Raw genomic sequence first — 19,783 nt, 5'->3', positions numbered from 1 at the left:
AGAAAACTAAGCTTTAATCTGTCTCCAAGGTATTCCCACAGATTCAGCCCGTGGAACTCCTCCTGTCATAATTAGTGTAATAAATTAAAAACAGGCCGGTGAACCAGCAGATCAGCCATTAAGCGTTTCCATGTCAGTCACACATAATACATCAATATTAATTCAATCAGCTAAGAAAACAGAGAAAATGTGTTATTTCTATTTTACTCTCTGAACCACAAAACCTACTGGACAGTCTGAAAGGTATGCTGTCTTAAAAATCACCCAAATTACACTATTCATCAGAAATAATTAAAAAAGAAATGGCCAACAAGATTTTGTAAAAAACAAAATAAAGGAAGAAAGAAACAGTTGCACTACAAAAATTCAGGGACTTTTCAGGTGAACTTCAGGCAGTGTGTAAATAGAACAGATAGGAATAGAATACTTAATCAATATTGAATTAAAAATATCTATAGTACGTAGAAGCATCTTCTTTTTTTTTTTTAGTATTTGTAAGACCTGTGTAGTTTTTTTTTTTTAAATGATTCATGATATTATATAGCTAATAGTTCTCTTTACTGCAGCCATGGTTGTGTTTTTTCCTTTAGGGGGGCAGGATTTTCTGCTGTGGCAAACAATAAATCCACATTGAGCACAAACGTGACCAGAAACTGTTTGAGGATCAGTGGGTTAATGTGTACATTTGTGCAACAAAATCCTGGAAAATCTAATCAGATCATCTGGTCTACAGTTGAATCACTAAAGCTTCTAACACATTTTAGCTCTGTGGATGCTAAGAATGTACACGTGGATATGTGGTCTAGACATGATCGATCAGTAAACACATGGGCAAAGCTTAACACAGTTCATTTTAGTTAGCTGGCTGGTTAATTCTGCACAATGACAATCAGCAAAGCATTAACACCAGAACAGACAAATGTTCAGTGATGGCAGGTTGTAGCCTTTGTAGCATCCTTTCAGACTCTGTCAGTAGGCTTTCACATGCATTAGTGGGTAACAAGCCTTAATTACACTAACATACAAATAATTATAACACAAGCCTCTGCTGAATAAACAGAAACATGATAAAAAAAATAAAAAAAAGATTGATAAATACCTCCTATTCTGGCATTGTAGGCAATTCCCACAATGCAGTGGGAGTTGTTTGCAGCTGCAGCGACTTCACCCGCACATCGTGTTCCATGTCTGAGGAAAGAGCGGGAATGAGCACTTTATTATATAAATCTAAACACATACACACCACGTATCCGAACTGAAGAACGTCACAGGCAAGGTTAATCTAAGGAAATGTATACACAACTAAGAGAGTTCACACAAACTACTCCACAAACACGCAGATTTTCAAGTGGAATGAACGGACACTCGCACGTAAACACACGTTTTCACTGACAAACATGTACGTTCTCCTTAAAGTAATCATAAACAAAACGCTTAAAGTCTCATAAGTGTTACAAATGAAGCAAACGCCATAAATATTTTTTCTACAATTCTTGATTCTTCCTAATAGCCTTGACAGAGAATGAAAGAGAAAGTAGTTTAACATTTCTAACACTGTCAGGATGTTTGGTGGTCATCAGTGCCAATATTCTCCAAATGTACAAACACACACATGTAGGGATGCAGTTTGGTCCTTTTTTTTTTTTCATAACTCCTGAGGGCAGCATGCAAGCAATGTGCTCCCCAACACTGACAGCTGAAGCAGTGTTGAACAGTGACAAAACCACACTACTAACACTTCTACAACAATTAAAAATACGCACACACACACACACACACCAGGGTAACATTCCACCAGTAACTGCAGTGGTGACAATCGGCCCGGGTCAGCGACCAGCGTAAACAAACATCGTGTGTTTGCGTCCGCCGCCTGCTCAAAAACACCACTCTCTGGATCGGCACAAGCACACTCACACACACACGCACCTCACGCAGAGAACATCTGCATCACAACACCCCCCCGGAAACAGCTATGACCGCTGCCATGGAAACCCAGCATCTAGCTATCGAAACCTCCTCCACCCCCCTCCCGGGAAAGAGACGGGGAAGTTTCAGAGTCCAGGGAAGCACTCGAGACTTAGGAAAATCCGTTTCACAGTAACCTGATGATCTCAAGTTAACGTGATTACAGGCCAGAAAAAATATTCAGGCATCACTGTCCTCACTTTGTTGAGGTGCTTACTCCAACATCGGTGCTTTCTACTATTAAATTAAATTAAAAACACAAACCTGTACTGTCTGCATGTCTTTAAGTCGATTTTACATTCACATCAAGTCTAGAGATAAGAGGCATAAACATCATTTGCACAGACGTGGAGACCTTCCTGTAGTCCTCTGTAGATTTGCAAAGACCTCACAAGTTTATAGAGAAGTTGACGCAGATGAAACTGCGAGGGTTAAAGATAACATATTAAATGGCGGCAAATCAGTGATGGGCCCCTTTATCACAGTTAATGAGCCAAACTGCTGGCTCGCTCGTTCAAAATGCTTCAACAGTCTCCACTCAGTTCACTTCACTCCAGCAATCCATAAAATCGTCTGCCTGGCCGTCTTTCCAGCCTTTGTGTTTGCCTGTATTTTCCATTTTCTGCACATCTGTGTCACAGTCTCTCAGGGATCTCTCTGTTCAACCAGAACCATGCAGCGGATAATAGGGAACAATTCAAATGCAGATACTCTTCAACTTTTTTTAAAGTTTCAGAAGGACACAGTCACTTGGACCCACATTTAACTCTCTGTGGTTTGCTTTTATTTTTTAATTTTTGGAGTGTTTTGACTGTGCTTGAGCAACTAAAGTATATTTGTTCATTCTTTGTGAATCCAGCTTAATACATTTTTTTTAAAATCACATTTGTATTTACTTTGATGGAGGTTTTGAGGTTTAAACATACCAAGGCTCTGGAGGATTTTTATAGCGGCATAGACCCAGATCTATTCCTAAAAAATACTAATAAAATACTTAATGTTACAAAGCGGTAACTGTGACAGTTAGGAGATGGTCATCGTGTGTTTGCAAGACAATGAAGAACATTTGTGGGTTTTTTCTAATGTCACACAAATCCACATCTGCATCTGTAAATATGCTGGCAGGCTTGAAAAGCATGTTGTCTCTAAAAAAGATTGATAAAATCACACATTTATCAAAGCAAGACAAAAGTTAAATATCCAGCTTTCTGGCTTTCCTTCAACTAGTCATCTGTGACGTGCCGACCCATCAGAAAATTGTGATATTTAGTCAAAATCAATCAAAAAGTTTTGTTTAAAAAATTCAACTAAAATAAACCATTTGCATTAACCAGGGTCGCCAAAAAAAGCAAAACATTTCTGGACTCCAATGCAATGGAAAAGAATTAGATGTGACCCACAGTAGTTAAAAAACGTCGAAGACCTTTTGGCTGAGCTGCTGGCCGTGCAGGTACATGATAAATATAATAATATAAGTAGTAAAATATCCACCGTATGTAGATATGTCAATATACTGGTAACACAGGAGGGCACTTTAAAAATGAACATACTGATTGTAGTTTTTTGCAATTTTTGTAAAATAACTAATCAAATCTTTTTCTAGGATTTCTGGTATTAATATTGTACACCATGGGCTGCAAGGTGAGGCAGTGGTTAGCACCATTGCCTCACAGCTAGAAGGTCACCGGTTCGCGAGTTTGCATGTTCTCCCCATGCAGCGTGGGTTCTCTCCGGGTTCTCCGGCTTCCTCCCATAGTCCAAAAATGTTGAGGTTAATTGGTGATTCTAAATTGTCCGTAGGTGTGAATGTGAGTGTGCTTGGTTGTCTGTCTCTAAGTGTAGTCCTGTGATAGACTGGTGACCTGTCCAGGGTGTCCTAAGTCAGCTGGGATAGGCTCCAGCCCCTTGTGACCCTAGTGAGGATTAAGCAGTGTATAGATAATGGATGGATGGATGTTGTACCATGCTGCACGAAAAACACAAGTTCCCTCTAGCCAAGGTTGTGCTTTTTCTATAGCGGTGCAGGACTTTATATTGCAGTAAAAAACGAGCCCGCAGTGAGAAAAAAATGTGAGGCGCAGAAACCACTTGGGGTTTAGAGGGTTAAACAGCAAACAGCCAAACTAAAACCAATCTAACATGACAAACAAAATCACAGAACTGTCAGAAATTTCAGGAATAAAGGACATCAGACTCAGAGATAACAGGATTTTCCCAGATTTGTCTCGTCACAATCGATGATCTGTGGACAGCGTTTAGAAGTCAGCACACACAGTAGAAGTTCACTGTAAAAGATGACGGTGCATCCAAATGTGTTACTTTAGAGAACTGTATAGGAGATTGATGCAGTGATAACATATTTGCTCTTTTCCTCTCCCGCTTACCTTCAAAGCGCAGCTGTTAGCGCCGCTTGTACACACAGACAACAGATTTAAATCCACAAGCATTACATCATTCTCGTTGCTATACAACACAAAGTCTGACAACAATCTGCAGTTTGCCAGATGTAGCTAAAGTTCACTTATTCCTCACAAATCCAACAGACTATGTGCTTCTTGCCCTTCAGGCACGGTGACCAGTTTTAACTTGCCGGGAACCTCACGTCAACTTTTCACATTCATTCAGCTTCCATTGAAGATGTGACCGCCATGATAATCTCTAGTTTTTAAAAGATTGCAAAGAGGACAGGAGAGGAAAAAGTTCAAAAGTACACCATAATTCTGTCCACAAACATAACATCACAGACAACAGTGGTTTCAACCCTAAAAGGAAACCAGCTCATTAAGCTGCATCTGTAGGCCTCATGTCTCTTTAAGACAATACGTTACCAGCAGGGACTGAGCCGCTGCCACCACACTTGGGCTGCTGCAGCCAAACACACACACACACACACACACACACAAGCAAAAATCACTCACGAAGCCAAAGCCAAACTGGCACAAGACAAGTTCACGGACAAGCGAGTTTCTTTTATTCCTCTCACACACATACACACAAACACACATGAGGTCTCCCAAACAGAAAAACCACAACCCACCCACAAATGTCACAATCACATTCACTAATGTAGCTCATCGCACCCACAACAAAGTCAGGACTCCGCAAATACAAACATATTGAAGCACAGAGCTTCTGGTAAAATCAATCAGACAAACACTGAGATGCCGAGAAGCGTTTGGCAAATGTAACAACAGAACACTGAAGCCACACGCTTACTTTTACCTGAACCCTATTTTAACGGCTAAAACTATGTTGTCCCTCTTGTTTGTGGGATAGATATTGTTTTCTTACTTGTTTTCGTTGGTTGCGTCATATCGAGGCATGGGATCCACATCATTGCTGTTTACATCATAGCTGGCTTGAGGGTCCTGGAGGAGACAAGGAGGTCAAAACATGTATACCAAACATAAAAACAACTGCTGAGTATATGACTTGAATATAGACAGTATACAGATAAATGTATTAAAAAAAACACACATTATCAGTGTATGTGTGATACAACTAACTTGTAGAACACCGAAAAAGCTTCTATAACCCAGTCAAACAGTTCACATGAGCATCACTTGCAACAGTTTTGCAAATCGAATGCAATCAGAGCTAACCCAATCTGCCGCGCCACTCGCCCCTCGGCATCAACAAATCCAGGCATTAAGAGTAGCTAATAACAGCAGCGCAGGCCCTGTCAAACAGGGTGTGAATCATTTTATCTGCACACTTGATTGATGGCCTTACCTGCTGCCTCAGGCTGAAAAGTTATTCTAACTATCTGGCCTTGGTCTGAGGTAGACATACTTTAGCATGCTCATAAAGTATGTAACCACAAACAAATAAACATGTACACACAGCATACCTGCACACCCACAAGTCTGGAGGAAGCATCCCTCCAAAATGTCATCCATGACGCATGACTATCTGATCCAAACTACACCCAGTACTGTAATCAAGTTGATCCCTATAATAATAGTTATGTGGATTAAAAAAAAAGGACATTAGCTTCTAACACAATCCAGTGTTTCCTCTACATTCATTTAGGAGCGGCGGGCCGTCATTCCTAAATCCTCGCTGCCGCTCCTTCAAATTTCTTTCTTTTTTTTTATTGTCGCAAATACACCACCGCCACATATCTCCACCTTCACAGCAGAGTCCTGCACTGGACTGGGTGCTTGCAACTACTACAGTAAACTACAGATAAGTATCTTGCTCAGCCTCTGCTCTCTGGGGGGTTAATACAACGTTAATTGCTCGTGAGAGCGTGGCCTTGAAAGTGACGCTGTTTATTCCGCTCATAGAAAAGACATAAGAAATGACTCGGTTTCATCTTGGACAAATCTGACAATAGAACGCCCTAGTTTACTCTTTTTAAAGTCATCTTTGGTCGCAAGCCGGTCTGAGCACCGCGGCCACCAACAGGAGTGAGCGTAGCCCACTATGTGGGGCGTTCAGGGAACATCGTAAATTGTAGAGTCTATTGATAAGAAAATGTTCAGCTGGTCATATGTTTTGCCTGTGGGTGCGAACATCCCCAAATTCTGATGCTGCCACCACCATGCTTCACAGTGGGGATTTTGTGTTTGTCATAATGTGCAGTGTCTGATGTCTGTCAAACATAGTGTCTCGTCTGATGACCGAAAAGCTTAATTTTGGTCTCATCAGAACATGTGTGTTAATCCATCCAATCCATCTCATTTCTTCATTTTCTTATTGATGGATTTACCTAAACCCCAGGAATATTCAGTGTTTTGGAGACTTTCTTGTATCCAACTCCTGACTTGTGCTTCTCCATAAACGTTTTAGAAAGTTGCTTAGTGTCCATTTGTCTTTACGGTGTAGTTAAATCCAGGAGGACTAATTCACCAGTGACTGGATCTTCCAGATGCAGGTGTCATTATACTACATTTGAGACACTTAGATGACCTCCACTTCACTGATTTTGTGACTTGGTAGTGCCAACTGGCTGCACCTGTGTAGAATTAAGTGAGTCACTTCAAAGAGGTGGATAATTATGCGAACACGTCTTCTACATTTTATATTTTTAATGGACAATAATTTGGACAAAATCTGTTTTTATTTTAACATGAGCTTTTTTTTTTTTTTTTTAAATGTTAGTCAAAAAAGCCTGAGTAAATTCATCGCAAATTGATATAGAAAAAGCAATAAAAAGGAAAAACTACCAAGGAGTTGCATACCTTTTCATAGGCACCGCATACACACTCCAAGTCTTATACCTCCCCAGACCTCATGCACATTCAAAACTTAACACTGACTTCCCTGATGACTAATCACCCGACGTGCACACACACACACACACACTGCCGCTCATAGCCGCCCTACACGCAGCATACATACACACTCACGTAGTTCTGAAAGAGGTCCGGATGGTTCCTCTCGATGCCGTCATCCAGTATGGTCACCACCACGTCTTTACCCGTGTAGCCCCTCTTCCACGCCCCCATGATGTTCATATCCGACTGGCAATTATGGACATCATCATTACAGTGCTGGAGAGATGGAAGCAGATGGTGAGGGGAGAGCAGGTGGAAGGAAAAGGAAAAACATATGAGGTAGGGGTTAGTGAAATCCATCAGGCTTTTGCAGATGTACAACTTGACTTTTTCTGCACATACAGCAAGAAGGAGCATTATCACATATACACGGGCACAATCTGACATAAACAAGTCCAAACAAGTTCAAGTTTGTCAGTTTTCACAAACCATTATAAAATCATCACAGAAAAATTTACTTAAGCTTATTATGCCAGGTTTGGACAACAATATATGAGACAATAAGAGAGAGACTGAGTCAGAATAGGTGATTATAAAGTAGGGATGAGTCAAATATTAGCCTGATCGAATTGTGGATCCAAAATTCTGCATTTTTCAAACCATCGTTATGTTTTTTAACAGATTGCCAACAAGCTCCTCTGGCTGTGATGCAGCCGCTTCTCTCCGTCTGTCGTCAGTCTGTGGGCTCGAAACATGTCCCATCTACAGCACTAATGTGATTGGATGCCTGTCACAGGTAACAGCCTATCAGCACTGATGAATAAACAAGGAAAAGTTCTCTTTTATTCAAACACAATGCAAAGATAAATTTAAAAAAAGGCATTTTAATAAAGATTTGTGTGGAGATCGTGCTATTATTAATTTTTAAGATTTTAATTTTTACTGCAAATGTATCATTTTTAATGATCAGTCAACCCATACTACAGATTTAAAACGTCTTGCTGTGACTCGGCTGCAGCATGTTACAGACTACACACTGGACTGTATCACACGGTAATACCGGTGTAACACTGGTGTAATGTTAGGGGACGATATGAAGTTGAAGGATCGCGATAAAATTTGAGTGAAATGCGCAGTGCTGTTGTTTTCATCCGGTCTAATGCACATGGAGCGAGAAGCATGGCGGCGACCGAGGAGGAGGGCGAATGCAGTGCTTTGACCGACACAGTAGGGCTGGACACGAACATCGGAATATTCGGTCATTTTGATGGTGTCCACATAGCAACTTTGAGATCTGAACATGCACCCGCCACCCGCCGCCATCACCCAACGGTGTAAACAGAACTGTGACAGCTATCCTAAACTGGCATTAGCAGCCAAGTACTGCCTGTGCGTCCCGCCCACTTCCACCCTGTCGGTCCGAATATTCACCCGCTGCTACACCCGCCCCATGCAATTTACAACTTATGCACTATTTTATTATTTGCACCAATAAAGTTGGGCAATTTTGAAGTATTTTGTCTGGCGTCAATTATACCGTCACATATATCGTTATTGCAAATTTCCTCATTTATATTGTGATAAATATTTTTGGCTGTACCACTCTGCCCTACACCGGACACTTATCAGTTATTGCCTGCCATTGTTGTTGCCATCAGAAAATGTGCCAAGGAGCAACAACCGGAAACAAGAATATAAACAAATCACTATCATAAACAGTTCTTCAGCCTATCTTTCACTTCCATGTTTTGTGTGGAAGGGTGTCCTGTTGTGACACGATGGGAAGGGACGGGAAAAATTCTGACTTGATTATGTTATTGTCAAGATGTCATGAGGCGTCCCAGATTCAGCATCGGTTGTCAAGTATGACACAACAGGATAAACTATCAGTTGTCAAACGTTCAGTATTGGTTGAGACTGCTTGCATCCTTCAGTTGAGGCTATTTTTGTGTAAATACCGTCAAGTCTGGACCACATGTTTCACTATTCAAATAAAGAGACAAATTTGAATCAACTATGCTACTGAAAATACCAAACTGTCCAGTACTGATAAAAAGGCAAAAGACTACAATGAGATCAAATTCCTTTTGACCTTCTGACCTCCTGAGGACCATAAACTGCTCTTTATCAGATGAACGTCAGCCAGTAACAACACATATAAACTTGATTTATGATAACGCATTTATTGATTGAAGCTGATCTGTTTGTGTTATCGAGTGTATGATTAACCCTCTGAACAACAACAAGCGGTTTCGGTTTATGTCACGTTTTTATTCACAACCCCAACTCAACTCAAAAATGTCGTCTGTGCGGTATGACGGTTATAATGCCATAAATCATAAAAACTGAAAGAATGACAGTTAAATTACTTAGGTTTTTTATTTGCTGTCTGAAGTGAAAATTGACAATCGTGAGAGGAATGTGGTAAAAATCTACGATCGGCAATCCAGAAAATGAAACTGTAAGACAGACAGGACGACTTGAAGCTTGAACGACCAACGGCAACATTTAAGAGTCGCGGTGAAACAGTCAACTAGAATATATGCATTTTATGAATGACGCTGAATGGAAACCAAAAGAATAAATGAAGAAGGATTAAAAAAACTAAACATTGTGGATCAAAATATTCAAAACAAACATGTGATCGGAGCTGATGACGTGCCTCTGCTTTACTACTTTCTACCGAGACTGTAGCGCAACAATTCACCAGGCGTTCATCGCACACTGACGGCCTCAACAGACTGTCAGTCTGACAACAGATTGAGGCCAAGATTTTATCAAAGCCATCTCGCACAGTGTGACGTGTAATAGAGTTACAGGATCGCTGTTGTCACACAATCTAAAGGCGCCTGAAGTCTGATGTCTTTACCTACAAATATTATTTAAATGCACCAAATAGACCACAAGCTGTTATTAGTTTGCATTTCAAAGTGACATTTATATCTGTAATTGTCAACCCAACACACACTGTATCGCTGACTTTATGTTAATTTTCAGAGACATTTTAATATGGATGGAAACTCACTAAAATGCAAGTTAATCTGATAAATTTGTAGGTAACTTTAAAGTGATTACAGTTTGAAAATGATAGTCACGTCTAAATTACTTGTACCAATATTTTTCTTATTGAATATGCAAGGTGGAGCGGTGGTTAGCACCGTTGCCTCGCAGCTAGAAGGTCGCCAGTTCGCATCCCAGTGAGGACACCCGGGATCTTTGTGTGTGGAGTTTGCATGTTCTCCCCGTGCAGCATGGGTTCTCTCCGGGTTCTCTGGCTTCCTCCCACACAGTTGAGGTTAATTGGTGATTCTAAATTGTCCATAGATGTGAATGTGAGTGTGCTTGGTTGTCTGTCTCTAAGTGTAGCCCTGTGATAGACTGGTGACCTGTCCAGGGTGCCCCCTGCCTTCACCCTGAGTCAGCTGGGATAGACTCCAGCTCCCCCACGACCCTAGTGAGGATTCAGCGGTGTATAGATGATGGATGAATATAATACAAGGTGTGCTCTTGAATAAGTCCCCATACTTTTGACTTCATGCGGAATATACAGCTAGACTGACAGAGCTTTCAATGTTTAAACTACAGCCCAGATCTGGCAACTCTGGACAGGTTTGACCGGAGGAAGCTTTTATCTAAACCTAAAAAAAACACAAACACCAAGTTCAGAGCCCTATAAGTAAGTGACCATTTACCAGAGTTCCATCCTAACGCTTGAAAAATATAAAATCCCCTGGTCAAAGTATCAGAATTTATCTCCACTTAGTCATTAATTGACAGAGCAGAGGACACTGAGACACACACACACATCCACGTGAAAGAGCAATGATCTGAGCGTGTACGTAAACATGTGTGATAAGCCTGCAAATCTGTGTGCATGCCCAGCAGAGCAGAGAAACGATTTTCAAAATGTGAAAACTTCTACTTCTCTGTGGACATTCCTCTGACAGACATTTATGGGGGGAAAAAAAAGCACAGAAAATCCTAAATTGTTTCATTTTGAATGCAGGTAAGTCAAAAATGTTCTCACTATAAACCTCTCTTCTTTAATTCAGTAAAGTCCACACACACACATACGGATAAATCCCTAAGCTCCACTGAACCTGCAGTAATCAGAACCATGCCACGACCTCAGCCAACCTTTGACCCACAAACTGGATAAATGTGGGCAAACAACTGCCTTTGAGGAGAACAGACAAGAGCATAGCGCAGACTTGACTCACTGGCTCTGCGTGCTTCAGAACTTGGGATGTTTTTGTTGTGGTGCGGTGGACATGCGAACAGAGAGGGATTTCGATGCACAGCGTACTTACAATGTACCACATACTGCTCCACTTGGCGTCATTATAGAATATGTTGTTTTGGGCCGGGCTGCTCTGGGCGGGGCTGGACAGGGAAAGGGGCGGGGCTGGTTTGTAATCCCTCTTGATCCTCCTCTTCACCACCTGCTGTTGTATCCACTCCACCTGAACTCACACACAAACAGACAAGAGATAGGGGAAACTGAGGAGGCTTCAAAAAAAAAAAAAATCACACATAGCAGCAGAGTTCACAGAATTTCATCAATAAAAAAGTGCATATGTAGCGTCTCTGTTTCTTCTTCTTTGCCTTATGTGATGCACTAGGACAAACAGAGATACAAACCACCTCCAGAGAATATATGTGACTAGTATACCGTCGTGCCCGACCAACCAAGACAGAGAAAACATTAGACAGCAGCAGAGGAGAATTGATTTTCTTTATGTGTGAGTCATGAGACTAGATGACATTTTCTTAGTGTAGACAGAGACACTGCCCAGAGGAACATTTTTTTGTTTTATTAAGGGGGTAAAGGTGTCAGCGCTCAGCCGTGAGGCAATTTCAAGCTTATGGATTGTCTATAAATGCATGTAACGAAGCTTTGTGTGATCTCCACATTTAAATATGGCAAAAGGTTAAAAAAAAAAACAAACAAACTACTGATTAAAACAAGCTGCTGAGAGAAACCACAGCACATAAAGTACCCGTGGAAGCGTAGATTCAAGAAGCATCAGAAAAATACAGATTTATTATTTATAAGTCACCTTTTTAGCCATGTAAATGTTACCCTTTATGCCTTTAGCCTACAAGAGTTTTGCTGTGAATAAATCAGTGCATATCTCCCTGTCTGCAAAATAGACAGACTAACACACACACACACACACACACACACACACACACACACATATGCACCGAAGACTTGTATGTCTCTCAGGTAACATCAATCTCTCAAATGTTATGGGCTCGCTTCAAGGCGCAAGGCATTCCTTGGCAGGAATCTCGCCCCGCTCTCCTTCAGACGGAATTTTCCGATTTCAAAATCAGCATTGTTGGATCCGAACAGGACGGCTGGACCCACTTGCTTGGACCTGGTCAACTCTTTTTAAAACCTTAAAGTCTTATGTTTAGTCTAGCAGACTTCATTCGTCTAAAAAGACTCCATCAGAGGTTTACATGTACCAACGATGACAACACAGAAAGTGAAATATTAGCGAGTGTGAGGCTGGTACAACACATGAGGGAGAGAGCGCAAGTGTAGATCTGAATGAAAGATAGAAATATTTCTGTAATAAATGATTTATGGATTTTTCAGACCATGGTTGCACCTAAACTTGATTGTTCACTCTGCCGATATGAGGATTTTTGCATTGCATGTTCAGATGAAATGTTGTGGAGCTACTGCTTATTTGTACAGCACTTGGACTATGCAATCCCTCTGCGACGCTCCCCGCGCCGTCTTCTGTGAACTAAAAGCCGTATGCACGAAGTACAGACAAAGAAACTCTAGTCATAGCAGATAATCATTACAATAATTTTCACACCGCAAAAGTGTTTTTGTTTTGTTGCCCAGTTTGCCAGTTCCAGGGGCTTTAGGGAACAATGTCCAACTGTAAGGACAAAGCATTTCTCCACATCAATACGGCTCCAGCAGACAGAGAGGAGAAGAGAGAAAAAAAAAAGAGAATAGCTGACATAATGACTGCAGAGTGATTATCTGGTCTCATGCACTGAAACAATCTGCCAGGCTCTCCGGAGAGTTGGAGAGCGAGGCAACAAGACAAGATAAGACGAGAGGAGAGGCGATAAAGAGCTGAAGAGAACGAGTCCCAGGAGAGTCAATAAAAAAAGACCGAGCTGGAAGGGGAGGGAAGTGAAAACAAATAGCGAGAGAGACCAAAAGGCAGCAAGTGAAGGGAGGATAATTGATTTTATAAATAACATCGATTTAATAACTCAAGTATGTAGCCCTATATAGATTGCAAACGAGGGAGAGGGAAAAAAAAAACGATTGAGTAGGTGACGTCATTTAATAACTGTGCAGAACTCCCCTTTTAAGAGAGCAAGATTGGGGAGAAAAAAAAAAGAAAATAGCAAAGCAGGGCAGAGAGAAAGATAAAGAGTCTAAACCCCATGAGAGATTTGGTTTTAGCCTGATGCTCCTCCCGTCTGCCAGGGTCTCAGCTCATTTCACTCCAACTTCTATCAGGACCATCAGCTTCAAAGCAACCGTTTACACACGCCATTAGCCGCAAAACAACACTGTCATCAGGAATTGTACGAGAGTGTCTGCGCAAAACCACTGGTGTGTCATTACAATTTGCATGCATTAGCATAGCATCAACCACAATCTTTGATCAGCAGTGTAACTCCTAACCGCTCTTGTCCGCAACTTGGTTATTCCAAGGAGGCCCGATGATGAATGAATCACTGCGTCTCACGTCGCCACAAATCCTCTGACACTGCCGTAAATTTTTCTACAGACCGACAAGACAAAGACTTCACCAAGAGAAAAAAAAAATATGTTGCTTAAGTGTTCACGTCTGATGTCTTGGACTCACAAATTAAAATATTGTGTTTCTTTTACTTTACAAATTAACGAAAGACTCTCACATCATTTCATAAAGCGTTTTAAATGATGTTTAAAACATTGCAAAGATGGTTTGTTTCACCAAGATTGACTGTGGGGGTTATAAGTGTGTGAGACCACAGTGTTGTACCACGAAGCAGGCTTAATGGGTTGGTAAGGTTATGTTGAGCCTAAAGTCAGAGTTTCTAGTGTCATGAAGGGGACTCTCTTTCACTTTGTTAGATCACCATGGCAACTGATACTGCACAGCGAAGGTTCTGTTCAGAGTTTCAGATTTAAATCAGGTGTAAGAAGCGTCTTCCTTTAATTTGTGTCCTGTAATGCCACGGGAACCTACACGCATTCAGCTGATGATGCAGGACAGGCATCCTGATCTGCTGCCGAGACCAACTACTGCCGCTAATAGAACATGGATTTCTTGATGGATTCTTCAGATGCATTAAACTACAGTATATGTGAGCACAGAGAGCAGGAGAGAAGCAAATAGACGTGAACACTGGCCAAGTCTAGGGTGTACTAAGGTGCAAGACATAGCAGCGGGTAAACAACAGTAACCCACCCTGTCCTTGTTAACTGGTTTTAATTCAAAGTTTCCACCATCTCTGAATGTCCCCCAGCTTTCCACAGAGCTCTAAACTGCAGGCATACAATCAAAGTGACTGGTAGTGTTTGCCACGAAACAACCCAGTACTAAGTATTTTCCTGTTGTTGTGGCGATACTTCCATCAAAAATAAAAGTGGGTCTTTGTGTCTGTGAAGATTCTCAGTCATCCAGATCATGGTTATTCTGGTAGATTAATCTTAGCAACTGGACTTTCTTGAGTTCCTTGAAGACGTTTCACATCTCATCCAAGAGGCTTCATCAGTTCTGTTTCCAGATACGTATGCCCTTAAGGAGCCATTAACACCTGAGTTTCAGTTTCAATGAGTTACTCCTTCCCCTCGTTATGCGAGTTGTTACTCCTCCCCCTGCCACAAAGGGGTTCGTTAGGGTCTTTTGTTGTTAGATAGCTAGTTGTGGGTCTTCGGTTCCTCAGATACCGGGAGCACATGAGGACTCTCGTGTTCACTCTTACAGCCAACGGCAGAACATTTGGTTTGCTTTACTTGTGGCTGAGGCATTTTAGAGTTTGCAGAAGCAGTTCTACAAAGTTAACAGAGAGGAAGCTGCTCATTCTAAATAGCTCGTTAAGCAGATTTCTAGCTGGACGACTATTCGTTCCTCACTTCCTATTTGCCGCCTGAACACAACTCTGAGTGGCTCATAAAGCTGGGAGGATAACTAGTTGAGGTGGGGCTTGAGGAATGGCAGAACTAAACATGTTCATATTCTTACAGCTTTTATTTTACACCTCCAAGTTTTTAACACACACAAAGCGAAATAAAAATGGATTTTGTACCATATGGGACGTGCTCTCAAACACAGATTTCTGATTCATTTTGCTAAAAATGGCCTAATGCATCTACATGCAAGTATGAACACTACTGAAATGCCTTTGAGCAAGACACTCTCACACTTTAAAAGAAAAATCCCTAACTCCTCAGCCTGGTGCTGCTCTGTAGCTGATGACACACTCCCTAAGGAAAGACAAGCCTGAGGATCAATGAAGGTAATATTGCAGCTATATACTTCCCATCCTACGTACTGACAGTGTAGTGAATAAAAGAGTCATAAAGCATCTCTAATGCATTGACAGGGTTACGACCAGATGAGGCTGGTTTGCTGTCTGAGCCTTCCTTCGGTTTAGTCACACTTTTTGAAAAATTAAATGTTCAGCAAAACATTGATTCTCTTTTCAGTTTTACAGGCTGAAAACTACATTTGATTTCATTATAATGAGAGGACACGGGTTTGAAAAGCGTTCAATTTGTGAAGTTAAAGTTAGAGATGCAACAATTAATTACTTGATTGTCAACTATTAAATTACTCTGTGACTCATGTTTTTAAGAGAAACAAAAGACAAGGCTAAATTCTCTGATTACAGCTCCCTAAATTAAATATTTTCTGGTTTGTTTTCTCCTCTGTGAAGCTACATTTCTTTAGATTGTGAACAAAAGAAGATGTTTGAGAATGTCATTTGGGCTCTGGGAAACACCGACCGACCGTTTTCACCATTTTCTGACATTTTACAGACCGAATAACTAATCGATCAATTGAGAAAATAATCAACAGATGGAAATATTCTAGCAGCAGCCGGAGTTAAAACTGTTGTGGCAGATCCTGAAACGATCTTTAACTGATCATCAACTTCCACACCTCTGATTGTCACAGCTCCCTGTTTTTTGTTTTTTTTTTGTTTTTTTTTTAAAGAATGGTGAGAGGATAAAGAGGGTTAAAACACCGCTGAAGCCAAATGAAAATGATCCAAGCAAACTGTGACCAACCATATCAAAACGAGTACGAAGGCTAAGTAAATAAGTCCAGAGGGTCCAGTGGGAATGAGCTGGATGTTGACATTAATATCCTGATGTCTAAACAGCGCTGCCGGTATTTATATATAAAACAACTCAGCATTTGCACTCGGAAAAGGCTGATAATTTACTTTTATTGATTTTCCTGGAAACACAGAACTGTTTCAGGGAGCAGTCTAATGATTATACAGGAGTCACTGTATCGCTATAAAACATTATTACATACTTGAAAATATCTGCTAAGTAAGAGTATGTCCACTAAAGCAGAATGGATGTAATGCGCACGTGTTTTACGGTTTCATGTCATACGTGATGTTGAATATTTAATTTCAGCAACATCAGTCTAGTTTTCATCTGCTGGTGTCGCATGACTTTACTTGGATTATTCCCTTAAAAATGCACTTTTCATAGGATTACCAGAGACACCAGAGATGCATGTTTGAAATTAAGAATAAGAATAATGACATGGAAAGCTTAGATTTGTTACATATGAAAACCAGGAAGTCTGAATCCGTGTTTTTGAGACTGTCATCAGTTAACTGCAGTTTCGGGATGCAAATGTTCCATCATAGCATTGACCGCTTTTTTCGCTCATGATGTGTCTTCTAGCATATTAAAAAAACATTTTTAAATCCTAGATATGGACATAGTAACAGCATGAAGAACTTGTGTTTATAGAGGACAAGGTTAGGAAATCTTATTTGTGTTTTGAGCACTTAATCCTCTACTGCAGGAGGCATTTTAATAGAACTGGTTTTCAGAGGTTGTTGTTCAGCGTTTTTTGTTTTTCTTATACGAGTTTAAGGCTAAAACATCCACTTTCCACACAACCATTTACTCCAACTTGTGTTGAAGAAATTTCAAAAACCAATCAATGAACCGGACTTTTCTGTTCATTGTCCCCATAAGATAAACCTCTGGATTTGACACATTGCAGGACCTTTTCTCCACAGGCCAATTTATAATATGTATAGATAATGGTACACAACAGTTTTTCTGAATCTACTGAGGGCCTTTTCCTGCCACAAATCCCTCACTGATAACAACCTACAGTGATCCACATCAGCTTTGTCACATCCTCCAGTTTTCCACCCAAACAAAGACAATATTCCCCCTAAAGCCTGCCCATGTATCACTGTCGTTGTTTTAGTGCCAATTCACTGGCCGGCTCTGAGGCGTGACGATCTACTCCATTCGCCTAACTCCAGCTCGGTGGAGCAGAAGAACGATCAGTTAGCACCTGTACCTCTCCATCGCCCCCCTTTTCTCCGACTCCCTCCGCTATCTCACTCGTACTTTTTTCCCCTCATCTCTCTCCCTCATCTGCTTCCTTCCCACTGTCTCTGCTGCGCTGCATTTTTTGGTCTTCTTCTCGGCAGATGCCCATTTCTCTCTCAGATGGCCTGTCTTTCTCTCGCATTCCCACTCCAACCCCCTTCCTCCCCTCCCTCTCTCTCGCTCATTCGCTCTCTGTTTAAGGGTTTGCAGGTGGCTCTTGCTGGCTGGGTCAGTAACCAGGGGAAACTGGGGAAGAGTTCACTTCAATAGAACAAATGGGAACAAATTGATCCACTTTCACTGCTGTTTGTGTGACGATGTTTGAGCTGCAGGCCAAAAAAAAAAAAAAACTAAATCTGAGAGTATTTTCTTGTTGTTTTTTTTTTTTTAAAGGGCCAAAGGCTAGCGAGCAGAATACCCACAGCAACCTTTGGACTGATGAGACGGGAAGCCAGTTCTGGAACATAAGTGCATTTCAGAGACTCAGCACTGAGTCGCGCAACTTTTCACAGCCGGTGTGAGCCGTGGTGCTGTGCTGGCCAGCTGTAGGTGCTCGTCTCAGGGCGTCGGCTCTTTAATGGTTCATCTGTTAAACAAATTCAAGGCAAAAAAAAAAAACGATCCAGGAGTCGTGCACAAAATGTCACACAAGCATCCTGACGTAATGGAAATCTGTACCTGGGACTGTGTGGAGTCTCATAGTACCTGGCATGCAAATTATCCCCGAGGTCCTGACAGGTACACAAGCTCCGTCTGTGTAGTCTCCTTGATGCGATGAGTGTCCTTGTCTTCCCACATATTTATGAATACAGTGAGCTCTCGAGGCAGTTGGATGACGAAAAAAAAATAAAAATGCAGTGAACCAAAAGGGATAAATATTAAGCAGACTTCAGCTGTTTAATAATGTAATTTGAGCTCATTTGACTTTATTCAAGTGGTTTTACAAGGTGGTAAAATACTTTCCTAATGCGCCATGACTCCGAGAAGCCTGCAACTCATAAATATCACAAAACATCGAAATTTCATTTTGTCGTCACAGCCATTTCGCAGTTTAGTCTATCCCAGCGAGGATTCAGCTGCGAACCACACCTGGCTCTCAGTTTTCCCTGCACATGTCGGGATAAATGACTTCAAGTAAACAAGAGTCTCGCTAAGTGAAACCGGCTGGAAACACCACGCTCCTGCAGCACAACGCCATGAATAGACAGCCGCCATGGCGTTGAGCAGTTGTTTTTTCTCTACTAATCTCTGCACAGACTTCAAACGGGAATTATAAAAGGAGAAACAACCACTGTAGTACTGTAATTGCTGTTTACAGTAAACTTGAAATTGCTGGAAATAGATTTCAGAGAAAGCAGACCGAGTTTACTTGAACTCATTTCACACCAAAAAACTAAAGTGCAGAGCTGCTACAACAACAACAACAACAAAAAAAAAACGTCTGTGGCTGTCTAAACTCTCTTGGAACTCCCAGTATGAATGAGTCATGGGCGTATGTCAGCAGAGCTGCGCAAGGTGCAAGCTGAGGGCTGCGTAAGACACAAAGACAGGTTGGTAGATTTAACTAGCACCCCAGCATATTTTATCACTTTGTGTTTCTCAGACTGATTGATGGAGATTTTGATGCACGGATGGAAAGCTGAACACTCACTTTAGATGGAGGTTTAGTATGTAAATGTTTTTAAAGATGCATGTGCTCCATTATTTTAAATATAAAATGAATTTGGGCCTTTACTTCCTACATATGTATATAAACTACCATCATATATGTGACACCATAACACAGGGGTGTACAATGCTGGTCCTCGAGGGCCACAATCCTGCATGTTTTAGATGTTTCCCTCTTCCAACACACCTGATTCAAATGATCAGCTCATCATCAAGCTTTGCAGAAGCCTGATAACGATCCTGATCATCATACAACTTTCACACAAATTAAAGGTCCAGTGTGTGAAATTGAGGAGGACCTATTAGCATAAACAAAATTGAATATTCATAATCATGTTTTTATGAGTGTATAGCC

The 19,783-nt window shown here is 41.1% G+C and overlaps 1 protein-coding gene across 2 annotated transcripts in view; it reads right to left on the bottom strand.

The window, feature by feature from the left end:
* pcsk5b (proprotein convertase subtilisin/kexin type 5b) overlaps positions 1-19,783 on the bottom strand; it is a 61,889-nt gene that overhangs the window by 32,204 nt on the left and 9,902 nt on the right. For both annotated transcript variants that reach the window (XM_008294439.1, XM_008294438.1), the window contains exons 3-6: positions 11,498-11,650; positions 7,320-7,463; positions 5,257-5,333; positions 1,100-1,188 (exon numbers count right to left, since the gene is read on the bottom strand). In XM_008294439.1, coding sequence (XP_008292661.1) covers positions 1,100-1,188; positions 5,257-5,333; positions 7,320-7,463; positions 11,498-11,650 — 463 coding nt within the window. The remainder of the gene's footprint in view (positions 1-1,099; positions 1,189-5,256; positions 5,334-7,319; positions 7,464-11,497; positions 11,651-19,783) is intronic.

The sequence above is a fragment of the Stegastes partitus genome, unplaced genomic scaffold (assembly GCF_000690725.1).
Source record: "Stegastes partitus isolate 25-593 unplaced genomic scaffold, Stegastes_partitus-1.0.2 Scaffold963, whole genome shotgun sequence".
NCBI lineage: Eukaryota > Metazoa > Chordata > Actinopteri > Pomacentridae > Stegastes > Stegastes partitus.
This window is presented reverse-complemented; position numbering and strand designations above follow the sequence as displayed.